Raw genomic sequence first — 22,232 nt, 5'->3', positions numbered from 1 at the left:
CTGTGCATACAAACAAACAGGGAAGGAGAACAGGATCTGTTTCTGCCTGAGCCAGTCTTTTATTTTTTGACTGATTCTGCTCCCACAAGCCAGTGCCAAGCCTGGGTAACAATTCTGATATCCATGGAAGGCAGGCATGTGAAAGGTGTTATGAGAGGAGGATCAGGCTCTTCATATCCAGTGTGAAAGTGGGAAGATAATTAATGAAGCAATAACAGAACAATTACAAACGAGCTCTTCTGGGACGGCGGTGATGAAGGGTGGAGGATGAAAAGAAGGTGAAAATTTTCCACCAACCACAAACATTCATCTGGAAAAGGATGAAATGAAGCAAGGGAAGAAAAAACAAGATGTGTACCCTCCCCAGGGATCCACCATCCATCAATTCACAGCTCTTACACCACTGCACAAGGCATTTTTTCATAGAAAGGAATCACACAGGCCGGAAAACCTGGTGTGGAATGGTTCTTTTTTCTGACTGAATACAAAAGAACATCAGCTCTTGCAACATCAAGAGCAAACACAGGCTGTAACCTCTCTAATGGAGCTCTCTGCATCCTGTGACTGTAACTACCCAACATCTGCCACACTGATATCACTGAACTCGCCCTGTCCCCAGCTCAGAGCGAGGAGCTCAATCCCACTTGGCTTTCCCTGCTGCAGGCATTTTTTTCCCCCCCTGGCACGTTTTTTATTTCCACATCAGTGATCTCTGCTGGCAGGAAGGCAGCGAGAGGCAGAGCCCCACGCAGAACAGACGCCCAAGAACTCTCTGTTTGGGGTCACACCGTTTGCAGAGGACAGGGAGCCCAGTCAAGGTTGTCATTAGACTGGCACAGCACCAGCACCTCGCACTTCACTCATGGAGATGAGACGGCTTCTGACACAGCAAGGGCTTAGCACAGGAGATAAAATAAAAAAAGAAAAGTAAAACTATGCATGAATTTGGGAGTGAAACAGGCAGTCCGCTAAGGACTTGACTACACCTTTTTTTTGGCAGGCATGAGGCTGCTGAGCCTGAACCTCCAGTCAGAGGGATGCCATGGAGCTGAGGCTACAGCAGCTCTGTTCCAGGCTAGTGAGCCTTCTGTGAAGCGAAATAAATCAGGCAGGGCTCAGCGCTGGGTTTAAATGGAGCCTGGCCAGCTCAGCACATGGCCAAACCAAACCTGTGTCCACTCACTCAAGGCCCACAGTCACAACAGGGTTACTCCACAAAAAGAGATGAACAACCCAAACACACAGAGGTCAGAGCTGAATTGTCCCTGAATTTTTGAGGGCTTGGGAAAATCCTATTTGTTTATTTTGAGCAAGGACACCTCTCACAGCTGAGGGGAATTAATGAGGAACAAAACTTTCACCGCTGCACTGCAAGGAACCCCTCAGCAGTTGTTGGGAAGGATGGAACAAGAACTTCCAAAATTTAGTGACACCCTGTAGAAGTCTAGAAAATAAGGGGATTAATGTGAATGTCTCAAATATGGGTGGTAATGAAGCCAGTCAAGTATTGTTAGTAATAACACACTGAAGAACAAGGTGTGGTTGAAGAAGGGGCCATGCACAGGTAGGGCAGCACTTTTCTGGGAAAAAAATCCTTTTTCTGGCGCCTGGAGATCATTACAACTCAGTGCAGGCACAGGAATAAGGTTGAGAACTGAGCAGGAACTATAGGGTGGATCAAGACCACCCCAGATCCCTGAAAGCTTCAACCCACTTCCAGAAAGGCCTAGAAGAACAGGCTGTGCATGACAAATGATTTGCATGGAAAGAGAGAGACTTATCTCCAAAGCAGAGAAAACTGATCTATAAAAAGGCACTCCCTGGGCTCATGGGCACCCCAGGACCCTGGACACCTCATCAGCTGGATCAACACTGGAGCCAGCACTGGTGATTTCTCTTTTTCCTTTTCCTTGTTTCTCCTTTGCTTCTCTCCCTCCCTCTTTAATCCACCTCCTTTTTCCCTTCCACTCTACCCCCTTATCCAAAACCCATTGCCGTGTGCTGGCACTAGATCAGGGACTAATAACAATTTCCATCTGTAATTCACTTACAAAACTTGGAGCCCCTATGACTTCTGCTATTCATTTTGGCCAAAAATTTTGTGTGCTTCCTTCCCCTTAGGGGTGGGATGTCACACACAGTCAATGGCTTGAGCACCCAGCTGGCACCAAAAGGAGTACAGGTGGTCTGAGGGATCTTCACTGGGTGCAGACCAGCTACAGACAACAAACCTGATCCTCACCAACCCCTCCTGCATCTCCCTCTGCCTTTAGATTCCCAAAATGCTCATGAAAGAGATGTTTCAGCTCTCCTGTGGATTCTTTCCCTAAACTTTTACAAACACTTAGGTCACTGTGATTTTTACATCAACTCCTATGACTGTGCTCCCACCCTGAGAATTTACTCCTGCCAAATATTCATGCTAGGGTAGAAGCATTATTTGGGAACGAGGTAAATACAAATTTCAATGAAAATATCAACGCTTTGGTTTTGTCTTCCATCAAACAAAATTGAATTTGGATATCATCCAGGCAGGGTGAGTGCTGACATCACGTATTTTGCTCCTTATAAATTGAAATGTGGAAAGGACTCTGATTTAGTCAGGTAGGGTGTGGCAGAGGTGGATGCAACGTCCTGCAGGAAGCCACAACTTTCTTTGTCCTCCCTGCAGAATCCTGGTGAACAACAGCCCTGTCCCAGTGCAGAGTGCATGGTTGTGACAAAAGTACTGTGGAACACAAGACACTCACCCATGGATGGCTCCTTGCTCACTCTCTCCAAGCTCTTTCCCCAGCCTTTCCCCTTCCCTGCTCCCCCCTTACAGCAATTTGAGTTCACATCGCACAAATGGTGGCCTGGGATGAGCATCGATTGTGACATTTGATTTAAGTAGGTCTCGTTTCACTGACTTTTCATGGGTAACTGGATAAAAGTGGGGGAGGAGCTGCATTAAAGCGAAGAAAGCCCGACATGTAACTCATTCCTGAACCATCAAGGGAATGGAGTTTGGTTTTTAAGAGATGAGCAGGCTTGCATCCTTAAATCCCAACATTGCAACCCCAGCTGCCCTCCCTTCCACATCCTCACTGAGATCCCTCCACCTCAAAAGACCTCAGATTCTCTCACTGCCTTCCCCATCCACTGTTCCACATCATCCATAACCCTCTCCTAGATCCTGAAGCTAATTAAGGATCTTCCACATGTACCGGATCATTCCGAGCTCAGATGTTTGCTCCTAGACAAGGCATTACACAAATGATGACTGGACAAGCTTAAGCCAGGCTTTAGGGTCATAACTGATGTCTATCTGCAGTCCATCCTACAGGAAAGACTTGGATCTGCACCTCCTTCTTCCTCTTGCAAAATTTCACAAACCCCATGTCTAGAAGAAAGGCTTCTGCTGAAGAGATGCCATGAAGCTCATCCCTCCACCCTACAGGAAAGGAAGGATTGGTCCGGCCCTGATGGGATTTTTGTTGGCATCAGGAAGGGGGATAACCACAAAAATCGCTGGCTGCAGGAAGAAGAGGAGCTTGGTCCTTTGAGAATATTCAAATCATAATGGTTGGAAAAGACCTTTAAGATCAGCAAGTCCAACCATCAACCCAACACCACCATCACATTCACCACTAAACCATGTCCTCCCTCAAGTGCCACATCCACGTTTTTTGATCACTTCCAGGGATAGTGACTCTGCTATTTCCTTGTTTTAATTCTGTACCACCTTTTCCATGAAGAAATTTTTCCTAACATCCAATCTAAACCTCCCCTGGTACAACTTGAGGACATTTACTGTTATATTAAGCAAGTCCTAAAGACTTAGGCCACAATATCTTAGGATTCTGTTTTCTTCCTTCATTATTAAGGTTTCTTTGTCCTCCCCACTTTCTTTCTCTATCCACCACATCTTCTGTTCAGCAAACAAATAATCATTTGTTTTATTTTTTCTGACTAATTAAACTCCCTGACAGAAGGTGGTCAGATGCTTCAGGATTTGAGCCTTGTAAGGGAAATTTCCTTAAAGAAGAAAAATTGGGGAAATCAAGGTTGGTTTAAAAAAATAAAGATGCTACCCACAGAAAAATGTCAAGGTAAGAGAAGGAACAGTCCTATGGGATTTTCACAGCACCACAGCTGAGGAAAAAACAGGTTGTTTGCAGAAGAAAAAAATGGTTAATTGCAGGTCAGGAATAGGATCTATACCTGCCTGGACTGGAGGTGGTCCCAGAGAGGAACTGCTGACAGGGGCCACCCAAAAAAACCCCTGAAACACAGGAAAAGCTGTGCCTGTTTGGAGCTGGAAATAAAACTTTTCCCTGGGCCAGTCGGGAACAGAGCAGGTTGTTCTGAGTCGCAAGGGCTGCGATTCTGTCACCAGGCATGACAGGGGAGGAGGGAGGCAATCAATGACATCAGCCAGGATGGAAATAATAAGCGCTGCTGCCTGGGGCCACTCGCTGTCCTGCCACCTCATCGCTCTGCCCGGCAGGGCAGAAGGACGCTCCTCCTTCCCTTTACAATTTCACCTTGCTTCCTTCTTTTTCCTTCTCTTCCTTTCTCCCTAATTTTTTGCTCTCCTTTGTCTTCTCTGTCTCCTTTCCTTTGGCTATTTCCCACGGCATATTCTGCCTTTTCTTCTTGCTCTTAATGCATTTTTTCTGGCTCTCCCCCTTTCAAATTCTCCCTTTCCTTCTCTGCCTTTCTGCAGAACGCTGTGAAAAGCGACTCGATTTGAGCTGTGCTTTTTCCATTACCCTGCTCTGGCTCCAGGGTCAAACAGGCTCCAATTAGAACAAAGTATTTCTTAATGCTGTGCAGTTTGCCCCAGACCTTACAACCAAGCTGTTCTTTCTGCTTTTTCCATCCTTTATTCCAAGAAAGGATTGAACAAAGTCTTTATAGGCACAACATCACACCAATAAAATCACTGAAAAATTAAACCATTTATTCTGCTCTGAAATTATACACAGGCACACGAGTTTAGAATTTGGGGGGGCTGGGCTCTGTTTGGTTTTAGAAATGTGTTTGCTATTCATAATAGTTGCCTTGAGCCTGACTTCCTGCACATTTGGAATTAAAGATTCATGAAGTCAGAGAATTGCAGGAGCTCTGGTTGCAAGGGACATCTCCAGCTTTACAACCCAATTTGCTGCTTGGAGCAAGACCAGCACTAACATCAGGTGAGGATGGTGATGGCTTTGTCTGGATTTGGGAATTCTCCAAGATGGAGAGCTCCCATCCCACAGGTTCCCATTCCAGAGCCACAGCTCTCTATTGGAGACAGGGTTTTTCCTGAGGTCGCACAAGGGGAGGTTTAGATTGGCTATCAGGAAGAATTTTTTCACTGAAAAGCAGTGGAACATGCTGCTCAGGGAAGTGGTGGAACCTACATCCTAGGAAGTGTTAAGGAAATGTCTGGAAATTGCACTTAGGGACGTGGTTTAGCCATGAACGTGGCATTACCAGGTTAATGCTTGGACTTGACTGTCTCGGAGATTTTTTCTCAACCTAAATTATTCCACACACCTCCCAAGCTACGGTTTGTCTTTCCCCCCTTGTTAAACCACCAGGCACAAGCCAGAGGAATTTGGTTTTATAATTTTTGTAACTGTCCCACAGGCTGTGACCAGAGTGCCCTTTACATCTTTGCAAGACCGAGCAAGTCCCTCACCCTCCCCTCACAGGTCACAGGCTCAAAGCAACCAGGCTCATTCCACTCTCCTGACACAGACCTGGACCAGCTGGGTGGGATTTACTCCAAGAATTGCACAGGAATGGTTCAGCTGTGCCACTGGCCCAAAGGTTTTTTCATGACTCCTGTGAAGCTTTTTTTTTTTAAGCCACACTGTATTGATTTCACTGCTGGTTGGACAACTCTTGTCAAAGCAGGGAGAGAGGTGTCAAAATTGCTGGGAAATAATGCTTTTAGCAGGGCTTACAGAAGCAAGCAGCTTCCAGAACAAAAGGTGTGTGTCAGTGCTGGAGAAAACAGCTCAGGAGGGTTGAATGACCAAGAGGTGAATGTGCTCTTGTCAGCTGCCAAAAAAACCACTGATTTTTTTTAATCCCCAATTCAGTCAGATTCAGGATTTCTCATCCAGGCTCAGGCCCTGTGGATATCACATTTATACTTTGTAGGGATGGGAAATTTCCATGTACCCTGTGTGTGCTCAAGGGAAGGCTCAGTTTTCTCTCACTGGACCAGAGATTTCCTGCAGAAAGACAGGGAGAGAGGGAGAGCAGGACACAAACACTTCCTGGTGGATGTCAGGATTGGGCCAGGGGTGAGAGGAGATTTTTTGGTGGGTCAGCCTTGTCAGAGGTCTACAAAGTTCACTCAACTCAAAGCAGACGAGCTGTGAGAAAGGACCAAAATATTTTTTTTTTCCCACAGAATCACAGAGTTGAAAGGGACCTTTGAAATCATCTAATTCCAACTCCCTGCCATGGACAGGGACACCTTCCACTATCCCAGGTTGTTCCAAGCCCCATCCAGCCTGACCTTGAACACTTCCAGGGCTGGGGCAGCCACAGAAATCCTGTACAGCATGTGCCAGGGTTTCACCACCCTATACAGGAAAAGTTTCTTTCCAATATTTAATATAATTCCACCCTCTTCCAGTTTAAGCCATTCCCCCTCATCCTCTCATTCTGTGGCAGCAATGGCAGTGCCCAACAACCCAAAATACAGTTCCATACTCCCCATAAAATTAACCCTATCCTGAATTAAACCTGTAAAAAAAGTCTTTCCACCTTTATTAAAACATTTCACATATTGAAAAATCAAAATAAGGTCCCCCCAGAGCCTTCTCTTCTCCATCATTTAACCTCTGAGAAGGTCTTTGAGGTCCCTGCATGAAGGATTAGTGGAATCATTAATAAATCATCTTTTCACACCTTCTTTCTGGAAGATGTGACACCTTCTCAGCTCAGCCCCTGCCACTGTGAGCCAGGTCCAGAGGATTTCCACCTTGCTTTGCTTTCCTCCTATCAAAACCACAGACTTCCAGTGTCAAAGCTAATAGTCACCCATTGTCAGGAACATATTTGTGCAGCTCAGGGCTCCTTTTATGTTATTTGGCCAGTCTAACAGGCAATTCTGCGTAATTACAGCACACAAAAATCACCCAGAGAGAGGTCTTAACATGCTACTATTTATTAAAAATCACTAACTCTTCTGTGGGTATTGACTCCTCTCACAAGACACAATTTGCTTTTAGTCAACAGCTTTGAAGAAGTTTTCAGGGCAGAGGAGTGGTCACTCAGCCTCTCCTTAATGGGAATTGTCAGGATAATTTCCTCCAGGCTGGCAGGGGATTACAGGAGTTAACAGTGGGCATTATGTACCTGCCAGCCAGCAATGCTCACTGCCAGGCTGGAACTCCCAGGCTGCTCTCCCAGTGCCTCAATGTCCAGTCCTGATGTCAAGGATGGAAGGATCAGGTCATTATTAATGCTGAGGAACTCTCTCCTCCTGACCAGACAGTTGTTCCCAAACGTTTTAACCATCATTCTTTGAAACACTCAAAGCTTTTTTCACTTTATTTGTCTGTCCCTTTCCAACTGCACCTTGCTCAGCCAAGCTACTGAAATCCCGGTTTTATGGAGCCCTGATGAAGATCCTTGAGTCACCCTGCATCCCTCTGCCATCTGTGGGCTGGGAAGCAGAGTGAGGAGCTGGGGACCCCAAGGAGAAGAGCGGGGTATACTCCCAGCTCGTCCACAGGTCAGCTGTGGACACACAGCTCCATCACTTAAGCCAATCTTTTCAAAGACCTCTCAGTGATCTGATTTAGGTGGCAAGCATTGGCTTTATCTTCTCGGGGGCCTATTTTGATCCCCTGGACATGGAAGGGAATAACACTGCCCCTCCATCTCTCTTCCAAAGCTTAATTCAGCTCAGATTCCTGCTGTGTGCAAATGCCTTGGGGGAGTCCTAGGGCTGTGTCACAACAATCAAGCACCAGCACCTTATTCTCTGCTGTGCAAAACCTTTGGGAAGGATGGGGGAGAGACAGGAGCAAGCTTTTGGCTTAACTGTTTTTGAGCTGGTCAGATGGCATGGCTGGTTTTTAAACCTTTGCTTTTCATGCACATGGAAAAATTGTTCTGTTCCAGCCTTTCCCCTTAAAGCATAGAGAAGAGAAAATAAAACCATTTTCCACAATGAAGCTGGTAATAATCAAAATGGCCAATTCCTCCACGGGCAGGAGCTTTTTGCTTCTGAGAAAACAGAGGCAGAAGTGAACTTTAATCACGCTGTGCAGCAGCACTGACACAGGCACTGCGGGAAACAGCAAACCTCAATCTCCCTGTGTCAGTCCTGGAAAATCAAATGCTCCAGGATCCACTCCACTGCCCTGAGATGAAGTGGTACAATGCAGGTATTCATACAAACATTCAAAGCAGAGGGGACTTGTCCATACTGCTCAGTGCAACATTAATTCTCTAAAACTCCTTGAAATGAGGTTGTGCTGAGGTGAGGGTCGGCTGCTTCTCCCAGGCAAATAATGTTAAGGCAAGGGGAAATGCTCTCAAAATGCACCAGGAGAGGTTCAATTTGGATATTAGGAAAAACTTCTGTGTTGAAAGGGTAGTTGAGCATTGGGACAGGCTCCCCAGGAAGTCACCACTCCTGGAAATGTGAAAAAAAATGAGTAGATGTGGCACTCAGATATGTTTAGGAGGCATGGTGGGATTCAGTTGAAAGTTAGACTTGATGATCTTGGAGGTCTTTCCTAACCTGAACACTTTTATGATTCATGGACCATGTCATGTCCTGAACACTGCTGGTTGCCACAAGCTAAGACACATCCAAGGAGCATTATAAAAATTAAATATTAGGGACAATTACAGGAGCTAGAGCTGCTCCTGTTCTGGAGCTGCCTCTGCCACGGAATGTACAATTATTATCATTATCATAATAATCATTGTTACTACTACCACTATTACCATTACTGGCATTATTTTACCATAGGGACATATGCTCTGTAACTACTTTAAAAATGAGTCTTCTCTCCTGCACCCTCCTGGTTGGAATTGCCCTTTCCTTGTGCTACATAGCGAACAACCAAATTCCATAACTGACTTGGAAGCTCGTTGCCCTCATCCCTTGTAGCTTCCCAGCTGAGCACCTTGCAGGGAAATGTGTTAAGATTTACACATAGCTAAAATAAAATAAGTCCATAGCAGACTGGGAATGGAAAATGAGAGTAGAATCCAGACTGTGTTTATCCTGATTTAAGCAGTATTTTGGTTCCATGCCAGGCGACAGCATTTCACCAAATTACTCCAAACTAGCCCGCTGTTTGTTTTACACTATCAGTGGCGTGCTGAAGAGCGGTGCCAGAGCAGCAGCTCTCCCCACAGCATGGGCAAAACGTTCCTTCCCCACTCCCCGGCATCCTGCCCTTTGGAGAGGCCCACCTGAGGAGTGGGGAACACCTGAGGTTTCAGTCTCTGCAGGATGGTTCCTGCCCCAGATGCTCAGATCACCCACCTGCCAACCACCACAGAGAGCAAATACCCACCTTCCCTTTCCCCCTGAGTGCTGAAGAGCAGTCCTTAAGAAAAACCTTCCTCCAAAGCACAAGCAATGAACATTTGTGCAAAGACTGCACAAGCCACGCCTGAAGCATCTCTTAAAACGTGACTTTATCCAAGACCCTTTAATTCAGAGAATCATAGAATATCCTGAGTTGGAGGAGACCCAGTGGGATCATTGAGTCCAACTCCTGGCCCTGCACAGGACACAGGACACCCCAACACTCCCACCCGGTGCCTGAGAGAGTTGTCCAAATACTCCTTGAGCTCTGTCAGTCTTGGGTCCATGACCATTCCCTGGGGAACCTGTTCCAGTGCCCAACGACCCCCTGGATGAAGAATTTTTTCCTGATTTCCAGTCTAACCCTCCCCTGACACAGCTCCAGCCATTCCCTCAGGTCCCACCACTGTCACAGAGAGAAGAAATTGCTGCTGCCCCTCTGCTTCCCCTCATGAGGAAGCTGCAGACCCTGATGAAGTCTCCCCTCAGACTCCTCTTCTCCAGGCTGAACAAACATTAATTATGACTTGCAGATGCTCCCACCTCTCACTATTCAATCACTGAAGATCCCTGCCCTGGACCCAAACTAAGGCTGAACCAACAACCTTGGAGTAAAACATCCCCAGTTCACTGCCAGTCCTCAGAGGCTTTCAGGGCTTTCTTGGCTAAGAAAAGAAGATGAAGGGATTTCAGCCATTTGGGTTATTCTGTTGTTATGAGGATAATGACAGCTTTATTCCCACTGCAATCCGAGGAGGCCCTGGGATCCAGCGCATTTCCATCCCCAGCTGGTCACTGGGGAACCGCTGGTGCAAATTCCCTCTTTGTGGAGCAGAGATCTCCAAGCAGCCCTTGAGGAATCAGCTTCCACCAACCCCCAACTCATTCACAGCTGAGTGATTGGAAAGCGAAGGTGGAACAGCCCCTGGATTTACAGCTGTACTGAGCTGATATAAACAAAATCAAAAGTGGCCCCAACAGTCAGATATTCCCCACCTGGGGAGATGCTGGCATGATTGTCATGTTTAAAAAGAGGAAAAAGAACCATTTGTCATGGAAAATGAAAGCATTGTCTCAGTTGTGGGAAAAGAGCGGAGTCATTTTGCTTCCACGGATTTATTGAATATATTCTGTATATTCTTGTGGTGAGCAGGGCAGGTAGGCAGCCAGCAATGGAGCTGCAGGCTGAGTTTTGGCTGGCTGTTATCACACCCAGCACATATCAGTTTCTTCATTAGACACTCCTCACATTCAGAGGGACATTTTGAGCTCAAATACTCCCAATTACAACTCTGACATTACTTTTCCACACATATTGCCCCTTTTTGCTTAAAGATTACCAAAATCTTGCCAGCAGGTTTATCTACCCAGCTATTACTTGATAGCAAAAGTATGAAGGGCACAAACCATTCATAAACTGCTTCAATTTGGGCTTAAATGGACATAATAATAATGGCTTACCCATTTCCTGCCTCATGGCAATTTAAGGGCAACCTCAGCCTTTCTGCAGGGCATAAAAGGCTCAGAGGTGAAGCAGATTGTCAAATTTACCTAAAGAATTGCTTTTCCAGGCCAAAGTACAACGGAGATGGGTGCAGAATAATAGAAGAAAGACAAGCAACACTCAACAATTTGCCTGACTCTTGGAACGCACCGTGCTCAGTCCCTGAAGTGCTTTGAAAAGGAAGATAATCTCATTTAGCACTAATTTTGACTCCCACCCCACGAGCCCATGAAACCCAGCCTCCAGCACCCACTCGTTACCATTTTCAAACAAGCCCCTTTGTGATGCTCCCACGCCGTCCTCCTGCCTTGGGAGAAGCTCCCTGAGCACCCAGAACTCCAAACCTCCCCTGTGAAGCCCTGCCTGGTGCAGTGCCCATAGCCCAACCCTGGCAGATGTGACCACCTTGCCATGACTAACAACCTCGTGCTGTTTACACGGGCCCCCATGCCCACCCCCATCCCCGCCCCCATCCCGGCTTCCTGGGGTTCCAGATGGAAAATTCAGCTGAATTTCCCAGACTGCTGGGTCAGGGTGGTTTTGTGGCTCAGAGCTGAGCAGGCTGGAGTGGTGCTCTCACAGCTAAAGCCTCCCAAGTGGCACAAACTGCAGGTTGTAAATATGAGATGACAGCAAATCGACAGCTACAGGTGGAAGTGGGAAGTTGTGGACAGACTCTGTGATTTTTGGCTTTCCCACCTGCCTACAGCCCACTCCTCCCCCTCCCACCAATGTGCTGCACCTCTGACATGTTCCTCTCTTTTTACACAGCAAGACACAGACACCAAGGGGATCTACATCTCAGAATTACAGGTAAGAGAGTGGAAAAGACCTGACGAGCTCAGCTCACACCTCAGCCTGATGCAAAACCACCCCCAGACTCTTCAAGAAAACCTTTGCTGATGGAGTCTGGGCTTTTGACTATCCCTGCAGTCAGAAGGTTTTCCCTTGTGTCTGAATTAAATCTCTCCTCTGCAATTTGAGCCCAGTCCCCAGCAGACACAGAAAGCAGATTATTCCCTTTCCACAGCCACCTTCAACCCGTTTGAAGATTATCACCCTCTTTCCCCTCAGCCTTTTTTCTTTGAGGGAAGAGCCGAAATGTCTCACAGAGCTCAGCCATCGGTGTGGAGGCACCAAACATCTCTGACACATCGTCATCTCCCACATGCCCTCCCACGCTCTGGGCCGTGCCAGGCATCCTGCCCGGACCCAGAGCAGAGCAATCCCAGGCAGGTAACACTCACGCACTTGGTTCACATTTCTGGCCCTCAAATCTGCTCACAAGCGAGGCTGAGCGCTGCTTTCCGAGCTCTTAGGAAAGGGGAAAGTGGGAATTGGGAAGACCCTGGTGTCCTGGCTTAAATCCACACCTCCTTAGCAGAGCAGTAAGCTGTGGCAGGGTAATAGGGCAGCTGTCACACTTGCTAAGCTGCCTTCATGGCAACGAGCCATTAAGCACTGCAGCTCAGAATGAGCACCAAACCCCTCAGGAATGCCTGGACATGCAGCATCCCAGGCATCCTCCGTGAGGCTTTAATCTGAGCTGAAGACAGGGGACCAACCCCAGCCCTGCTCTGCTCCTGGGGTCATTTGGTTAATGCCAGCGCCGCTCTCATCTTTCCACCGAAGGGTGAATTTGGCTCGGCATTACTCACGCTCCAGCACTGAATCCCACAACGGCTTTAAGCTCCCAGCCACTTGATCCTGCTCCTCTCCCACGTCCCCTTCAGATGGAGAGATAGGGGAGGGTGATGCAGCATTTGCCTGCAGAAGAGTCCCTGCCAGGGCTGCGCCGAGCTCGCCGGCTCCGGCTGGCGGGGGCCGAGCCGCAGCCCCACGCTGCTGCAATCCCACCAGCTGGAGTTTTGTCAGGAGTTAAAGACCTGGGTGAATCCACCAGCGCTGAGCAGGAACTCGGGGAGGGAAGCTGTCAGCTGGGAATATCTCCCCAAGTACCCAACGGATCGACAGACAGCGAAATCCGCAGACAGCCGCCAAGGAGGTGGGATGCTGGATGACTGCTTATTATGCTGAGCCAAAGCCTCCTATTATTACCTCCTGTGCTACCTGTCTTCTTCTAATATATTCAAGTGTTGTCTCTGCTAGAAGCACAGCACAGCGCTGAGAGGGAATTCCTATCCCACTCGTCTCTCATGCCTTGCCTGTGTATGTTCCAATATCAATCATTTATTTGCTAATGGGATCTTTTATTAGGTATCTGTGTATGGCACACAGCAGTGGCAATCTCCAGTCAATTCTCTCAGCAGAATAACAAACCCAGGCTGCCTCTGGCACCTGAAGCACACCGCAAGCTCTGTCACTGATCCCCTTCCTCTTAAAACCCAGCATAAATCACCCGTACATCAACTCCGGGTCCTCTTCAAACTCAAACAAGATTTAGCCCGAATTTACTCTGCAACACAAACTGACAAACCTCACATCAGTGACAGGGCAGCCTTTTAAAACCAGGTGCTTTCCAGCAAAGCAAAAATGCAGGGACAAAATCCACTACTTTGTGTTAAGAGGGCACTTTGGAAAAATAATGGACTTCTCTCAAGAGGGTAGACCGTGGGTTGGCAAGTTTGGCCCCCTAAGAGCATCACACATCCTGTCTCCTCCTTAATCACATTAAGACAGAGAGTAGGAGGGGAAAACTGTCTGCCCAGCTGGTTCCTACACTGTCTTCTCCATTCTATCCACGCCTGCTGAAACTCAGGAGGGCTAAACTGGATTTAGTGAAAAGAGCCTCCCTGCTGAGCACAGCAAAGAGCAGCCCGTGATTTACAGAATCACCAGCTTGCTGCTACAGGCTGCCACGGACCTCGGGGAAAAGCACCCCAGAGAAAACACAGCAGCTGCTCCTGCTGTGGAGCAGGAGATGGGCAAAGCCCAGAAATCCCCAGCAGCACTTAGACCACATCCTTCCCCAATCCCAGCACGGAGATCTCCTGGGATGAGCGGGAGTCCAGCTGGAGCGGCCCTTTGCCACTCCCACCTTGGCATCTCTGCACCCAGGGAGAGTTCAGTGGCAACAGAACAAATCCCCAGGAAATCTTAGGCAACATTTCCAGCTCAAGAGGCACAATCAGCTCCTAAGAGACACTCTACACACAGCAGCATCCTGGAGAGGACGGGGTGATTGCAGGAAGAGGTGCCAGCAGCACGAGCGCGGGAGCTCGCACAGGATTTGGACCTCAAAAGCCCAAATGTTCGTGGCTCAGCAATGTTCACCCTGGCACAGCTCCTGCCAAGCAGGCAGGAGGAGGCTCCTAATGCTCTGTCAGGGAAATGACAGCACTTGGTGCTTCCTGGAGCACCCTTCAGGCTCGGGGCACTGTGCAAATGTGGATGCACAGAGCCCGGGATGTCACCTGCAAGGGTGCTGCAGCTGGAGAAAGGGAAGCAGAAAGCAAGGAAGTGTTCAGCTCAAGGTCACGATTTCACTGACAGGCACAGCAAAGCTCTGGCTGTAGCCTCAACAACGCATCCAAATACACCAAACTCTTCCCTAAACCCCCATACAACCTGACCAGAGTTTGATGTCTCAAAGCCTGGCAAAACAGAAAACTTCCCTTCCTCAGAAAAGTCCAATTTTTGAATTAAAGAGTTAAAGTTGCAGAAAAAGCAGAACCAATATTAACTAAGCCTGGAAACTGTAGTGAATATGAGAACTGTCAGTTCCCAAGGTATGCAAAAGGCTTTGTTCTCATCCAGACTCCAAATTTCACGTGATAAATGATGGAAGAACATAAATGTTAAAATGTTCACCTCCAGTGGAGTTCTCCAGTCTTACCTAAATAAAACTGCTATAATTTTCCATCAAAATGTTGTCAGAATTGCTACACTCTTACAAAATATTTGATTCATAACATCAACCTTTTTTTTTTTTTTTTTTTTTTCTTCCTGCTGGGAAACCTGGATCTCCTCCCTGTGGAAGAGAGGCCTTACAGAATTTTAGGAGCTTAAAATAACCCACCTTGTGTGTGTGCACTGTCCATGAAGTACAGAGAGCTCCTGCAGCATAGGACAATCTTTTCAGGGGGAAGATCCTCGGGACACAACAAGATCTTTGAAGGTCCCTTCCATCCCAAAAAGGGAGGTTTTGAGGGACAAAAAAAGAAATGTTGTAAGTTTAGAGAAGAGCTTTATCCCCATGGGTAAGAAGCACACCAGGAAAGGTGCTTCCCATTCTTGCAAACTGGAAATAACACTGAACAAAGCATCTTGCAACATCCTGGGATATAAATCATGGAATCATCAAGGCTGGAAAATCTCTCTGAGATCATCAAGTCCAACGATCAACCCAACAGCCAAGTGCCACATCCACATATTTCTTGAACACTTCCAGGGATGGTGACTCTACCACTTCCTTGGGCAGCCTGTTCCAATGTTTGACAACCCCTTCCTTGAACAAATTTTTTCCTAATATCCAATCTAAACCCCCACTGGCACAACTTGAGGCTGTTTCCTCTCATCTCACAGGTCAGCTCACTGCCTGGCCAGCACCCAGGCCAGCTCTGCTACAAAAAAAACCACAAAACTCAACAGCTGCTGGTTTTGCCTGTCAGAAAACACCAAGACGCAGGTGAGATGTCCCAAAAATTCAGTGCAGACATAACAAACTCAACACCCCTACAAGTTCTTGCCACCAGCTCTGAAACTTCATCAAGCCTAGGAATGAGAGGAGAGCTCAGATGTCTCTCTGTGATGAGTTTTCTGCAGGCAGGACCAGTAAGGAGGGGAAGAGACAACAAAGATGTATTTGTCAAGTTTTACTCCAGCCCTAAGGGCTGCACAAATCACAGAACCATCAGTCTGGGTTGGAAAGGACTTTAAAGATCATCCAATTCCAACCCCTTGGCTGGACAGAGACGCTTTCCACCAGACCAGCTTTCCCAAAACCCCATCCAAGCTGTGCTTAACCAAGCTTTAAAGCTTGATTGACTTTACAAAGGCCAAGCACAAGGTGGAAGGCAGCAAAGACAACACGAGCCAAACTCAGATGAGACAACCAAAGAGTGAAAGGCTTTGCTGCTCTTCCTCAGGCTTCTGCTCTACTTCTTCCCACCTCCAAAAATTGCCAAAATATATTGAAAAAATGACCACCACAAGCCTCACATGCAGCTCCGTGGTTTCTTTTTACCCTCATTCTCTGTTAGGACTGCTACTGTGCAGGTGTAGCACCGCAGGCATTGCCCTGCCAAGACAGGCAGGGTATAAAGCTAAAACAAAAAGACAGTCCCAAAATGCTTGTCTGTGTTCCTTAATTTAAGAGGTTTTAATCTTTCACGATGGTCAAACAGCAGTTGTGCCAAAGCAGGGCATGAGGCTGCCTCTATCAAGTGGAAGTAGCAGGGGAAATCAAACACAAATCTGAACTCCAGCTTTTGAGCTGGATCCGAACAGCTCCATCACGGTTTAGGGATGTCTGTCTCCCAAATTGACTCAAAACACAGCACTTTCAGCCTCCAGCTTCACTGAAATCAAGGAAAACTGCTTTCTTTCCCCACTACACCAGCAACTCTCAGGTTCCAGCCCAGGCAAACCGTCCTTGGCCAGTCCGAATCAGCAGCAACACTCGTCCCAAAAGCCTTTTTTTCACTGCAAAGGAGCTGTGCCCATAGGAGGGTTACAAATATTTCAAGCTGCCAGGGCCAAAGACTCCAGAAGGGAGATTTATAGCAATAAATAATATTAATGACACAGGCGGACGGAGCTTCTTGTCCTGAGAGCTCCAAAGGCACATGAAAAACTGCACCATAAATGTCACCACCGCAGACACCAACGATGACGAGATGCCACCTCTGGGGACGGGAGGCAACGTGGGCTTGTTCAAAATGAGATTTGGGGAGGAAAGCGAGGGAATGAGGAGCTGGATGAGCACAGCCATGCTGGATCACAGGGCTGGCACAGGCAGGAGACGGGTCCCAGCTGATTCAGCCAGGGTGGTGCTCCCCATCATCATCATCACCAAACCGTTGGAGTGGCTCAGTTGGGGGATTCAGGAGATGTCCAAGCCGCAGTTCTCCCCCCAGCACAGCCAAAGGACTCATCCTGATGCTCATGAGTGGACTCAAGGCTGGGAAAAAATGAGCTGGGAAAACATAACCCAGCCAACAGCCAGAGGAGTTGGAAAGAGGGCAAAAGAAGCAATTTTAGGCCTAAACCCCAGAGGAGCAGCTGCAAGTTTAGTTGCAGATATAATAAAATATGCCTGGGGGAAGGAGCTGTATCCTCCTGCAGCCAAGCCCACTCTCAAATGCAAAAATACTTGCAGGGATGATAAAAGGCTGACACCCATCCTGTGTTATCCAGTTAACACCCAAACACCTGGAGCTGATGGAGAAGCAGCATCTGGCTACATCGAATTAACCATTTTTCCCCCAGGCTGCTTAATTAAATGATATCAAGCAGTGTGTGAACATAAAATCTACATAAGAGAAACTTCTGCTTTAGCCAAGGCAAAGATTCCCTTTGCTTCTCCCACCCTGCCTGATCCTCTGCCCACTTCCAGAAGATGGATCAGCAGAGGACCTTCACCAGCAGCTCAGCCGCACATCTGGACTCGCTTCACTCCAGGCTTTGCCATAGAAGCCTCCCTGCAGCAGAAATCTCTATTTTCCCCAGCCATGCAACCTCCCAAAACTTTGTCAGGGTATATTGGAGTCCTTCCCATGCAGGGCAAGGCTCACTCATCGATCACAACCTCTGGAGCCAGACCCCAAAGCTGCTGGAGCTTGGGGTGAAGGGTGAAGCCCTGCTGCTGGCAGAACACAGCCCTGCAAGCTCCAAGGACAGGTGACAAATCCCACCTGGCTCACCTGAGATCACCCTGTCCACCTCGAGAAGGTTGGAAACTCTCCTGGAGAGCACCAGCCCAGCAGCTGCTTCCCTGCCCACTTGGATTATGGTGGAAGGACAAGAAAACAGTCCATGGAAGAAGACTGGGTGCAGGGATGTCAGGACTGATGCAACCAGCTGTTTCCAGAGCCATTCCAAGCGGGAACACACTCCCACTCCTACCTCTGAGCATCCTTCAGCTAGAATATCTCTACCTGAAACCACAGAGTTGGCGCCTCTGTCCAGAGGACCCCAAAAGCTGCTCTGCCCAAGAACCCAGAGCCCATTTCCCAGCCCTGTGGTGGCTGGGCCTGCTCGGGGCCCAGGCAAACACAACCAACACTGTGTCTTTAAAACCACTTCAGTGCAGATGTTGTTTCCATGGTAACTAGTGGACCAAATACATTAGTGTTTCTAATAATAAACCAAACCTTCATCTTGGAAAATGTGATCCCCCCTCTCCCTTTACCACGCTCACCCTTCCTTTCTTCCTTTCCCCTCCCCTTTTGCCGAATTAAGCCAGCATTTAACAAGCAAGCCATAATTAGTAAATAATTGCAAGGGCCCAGTAACTCCCAGTGCCCAGGCAGATGGAGAAGCTTTAGGTGGAGGAGGGGGTGGCTTTGCTCTGTGAACCTGGGAACTGTCCAAAAAGGGGGGAACTACTTAAAAAAAAAATAATAATAAAGAAGGAAAGAACAACAAATTCAAAAGCACAAGGTGGAAGAGAGGAGCCTGCGAAGCATCTTTTGACCACCCCAGCGCCGTCTTGAGTGCCCTGGCACCCTCCCCGTGCTCTGACTCAGGGTGCAGCCGCCCAGCGATAATTTCTAGGAATCTCGCACTTTTTTTTTTCCCGGAGGCTCCGTCCGAGACGCGGCTCCGACTTCGTGTCCCCGACAAGCGGCCAAAACTTCACAACTCCTCCCCTCCACGCTCCCCGATTCCAGCGTGGGAACCCTGCCACAAACACACACACCCTCCCCAAAACTGCGTGGGGTAGCGGGAAGGACGCCGAGGCGGGGATGGAGACAGGCGGGGAGGGAGGCGGAGCGGGGCGAATTCCGCCCCCCCCAAAAAAAGCCACGTGCGGAAGATTCCGTGCGTGGGGAGCCCACGGCAGCGAACACGCCTGCGGGGGCCGGCGGCTCCCCACACTTAGCGGGATTCACGTCCCAAGGCACGGCGCAGGGATGGAAGGATGGATGGGGAGGGCGAGGGGAGCAGCGCGGCAGCACCCGCGATGCCCGCGCGTGTTGTGTCCCCAAAGCTGCGGTCAGGGTCGGGGGGAAGGGGAGAGGAAGGACGGCGGGGAAGGAAGGGGGAGGGTTATGCAAAGCCTCACGCTGTGTCGCCACGGTCCCGGTGACACCGGACTGCAGCAGCAGCGGCGGCGGCGGCGGCAGCGCTCGGGGCTGTCCCCGCCGCGCCTCCGCGGTACCCGAGAGCCGCACGCCGGGGATGCTCCGCTGCATCCCGGGCGCGTCCCCTTCCCTCCCGCTTCATTCCGCCCTGTCCCCCCGTGTGTCCCCACGCCTCCCCGGCCCCTCCGCTCCTCCCTCCGCGGTGCTGCCGGCGGGACTCACCATGTCGGGGCTGAGCTGGGCTAAGATGGCGAAGGCGGAGAGCCGGTCACACAGGCACTTGGTCCGGGAGGCGTCGAGCGGGACCGTTCGGCAGCCGCGCCAGGACCAGGCGCCGGGCGGAGAGGCGGAGGCGGAGGCTCTGCTGGAGGGAGGAGAGCAGGGAGGGAGGGAGGGACGGGGCGGGCCCCCATCCCACCAACCCCCCAGCGGACCTGCGTCTCCATCCTGCTCCTGTTGCCGGTCCGTCCGCGGCTCCCCCGCCCCGCTGTGACCCCTCCATCAACCCCACACGTATGAACGGCCCCCTGCAGCCCCCGGGCTGCCCAGTCTCACGATCGCCCTAACCCTATAGCCCTGCCCCACATATCCCATATACACCCCCCTAACCCTACAGCCCACCTGTCCCACGTGTGCACGCATAACTGCACAGCCTCATCTCACATAGCCACCCCATGGATGTATAACCCTGGAGTCCTGCCCCACATATCCCATATACACCTTCCTGGCCCTATATCCCTGCCCCACATATCCCATATACATCTTCCTGACCCTATATCCCTGCCCCACCTATCCCATATACACCTTCCTAACCCTGTAGCCCTGTCCCTCATGTCCCATATAAACCTTCCTGATTGTATAGCTCTTTCCTACATATCCCATATACACCTCCCTAACCCTATAACCCTGCCCCACATATCCCATATACACCTTCCTAACCCTGTAGCCCTGTCCCACATGTCCCATATAAACCTTCCTAACCCTATATCCCTGCCCCACATATCCCATATACACCTTCCTAACCCTGTAGCCCTGTCCCACATGTCCCATATACACCTCCCTAACCCTATATCCCTGCCCCACATATCCCATATACACCTCCCCAACACTACAGCCCTGCCCCACATATCCCATATACACCTTCTTAACCCCATATCCCTTTCCCACTTATCCCATATATGCTTTCTTAGCCCTGTGCCCAGTCCCACATATGCCATATACATTTCCTTAAGCACTTGTTCCATATACACATCCTTAACCCCACAGCTCTGCCTCATTTTTATCCCATATACCAATGCACAACTTCCCACCAAGATGTGCATGCACAACCCCAAGGCGCTGTGACACCTACCATATTGATCCACATGTGGGACACATGGATAAATAATCCTGCAGCCCTGTCCTTACACACCTTCCCATTCCTACAGCCCTGTCCCACATATCCCATTTATGGATATAACACTATGGACCTAAAATACACCTCACTGCCCCCACAGCCCCATCTCTCACCCCATACACACCCAACCCCCTGCTCCACACCCCATATAGATGTGTATAGACCTCCCCCAGCCACGGGAACCCCAATTCACAGCTTCACTCCTCCCTTGTTCCTTCTCCAAAGGCCAGGCCAGGACCCTCCTGAGCCCTTCCCCACATTCCCAGAGCTCTGGGCATGGCAGGGATGTTCCTCCCTCATGGCCAAAGGGACCTGAAGACATCAAAGGGACAGATCCCTGCTTTCTCCTGGCATCCTTTCAGCCTGGGGAAAAGCAGCAGAATGGGGAAGGGGCCATAGATGGGGAAGTCTCCATGGTCTTCATTCCACAGGTGGGGTGGTTTCATTACCATCAGGAAAAATTATTGCAGCCCCATCTCTGTGCGAGCACAAGGGACCAAACCAGGGAAAAGGGGAATCTGCTGCTCTGCCTCATGTGCTGGGACAGTGGGGACCCAGAAACTGCTGTCATTTTCCACCCATTGCTTCTGTGTCTTGTCCAGTCCTATCTCCTGGGATATGGCCACTCGGGGAGTGCAGATGCAGAGAGCAAGCGCAGAAATTCAGTACATGGGGAGAAGGTCAGCACTCCTGTGCACAACCTGGGCTTCACAGGTGCCTGAGACAGGATGTGGAGGCAGAGCAAAAGGGCCATCTGCCTTCACTGAAGGGACATGTGGAAAGATGTCCCATCTCCCCAGCTGACCATCCTCAGAGGAGGGGACCTCGGCAGCAATGCCAGCAGCGAGCCCACGGCAGCTCCAGATGGAGCCAAGCTGCTCATCAGCCGTGGGTGCACCACAGATGGCTTGGACAGCTCTGTGCTGCTGGCTCCAGAGACCTGCCCTGAGTCACAGACAAGTTCTTTGCAGGTCTTGACCCGGTGCAGGCTCTGACGTGCTCCTCACAGGATGATTCTGAGCCTCCCTCCACTTCCCTGTGCCACCGTGGCCTGGGTGACAGAGCATCAGCACATCTTGCTCTCAGTGTCCACTCAGATCCTGTTCAGCATGTGGCACTGAGCCTCCCTGAATTATTTCTGGTTTGGGTTAGAGCACTGTTCATAGTTAAAAAAATAAAATCATAAAAAAACCCAAATTAATTTTACTGTAAAAGCTGTGGGCAATGCACAGAATGGTTTTTTTTTGTTTGTTTGGTTGGGTTTTTTTGGGTTTTTTTTTTGTTTGTTTGTTTTTTTTTTTTTTTGTTGTTTTTTTGAGGGTTTTTTTTTTGTTTGTTTTTTTGGTTTTTTTAGTTCTGGTGCTCATCCACATTTCTAAATGTCTGGACCCTACTAAATGTCTGAATGTCCCATCCCTGAGAGTGTCCAAGGCCAGGTTGGAGGGGGTTTGGAGCAGGGGTTTTGGGGCAGGGTTTGGAGCAGGGGATTGGAGCATTCTGGTCTAGTGGAAGGTCTCCCTGCCCATGGCAGGGGGTTGGAACTAAATAATCTTTTAAGGTCCCTTCCAACCCAAACCATTC

The 22,232-nt window shown here is 49.2% G+C and overlaps 1 protein-coding gene across 1 annotated transcript in view; it reads right to left on the bottom strand.

Moving 5' to 3' along the window:
* The window catches only part of ADGRB1 (adhesion G protein-coupled receptor B1), a 198,183-nt gene that overhangs the window by 65,282 nt on the left and 110,669 nt on the right, over positions 1-22,232 (bottom strand). The window contains exon 17 of the mRNA XM_041459547.1: positions 19,478-19,619. Within this exon, the coding sequence (XP_041315481.1) occupies positions 19,478-19,619 (142 nt within the window). The remainder of the gene's footprint in view (positions 1-19,477; positions 19,620-22,232) is intronic.

Source organism: Pyrgilauda ruficollis, unplaced genomic scaffold (assembly GCF_017590135.1).
Source record: "Pyrgilauda ruficollis isolate IOZ18807 unplaced genomic scaffold, ASM1759013v1 scaffold138, whole genome shotgun sequence".
Taxonomy (NCBI): Eukaryota; Metazoa; Chordata; class Aves; order Passeriformes; family Passeridae; genus Pyrgilauda; species Pyrgilauda ruficollis.
Note: the sequence above shows the minus strand (reverse complement) of the source record. Positions and strands in the feature narration are given on the sequence as shown.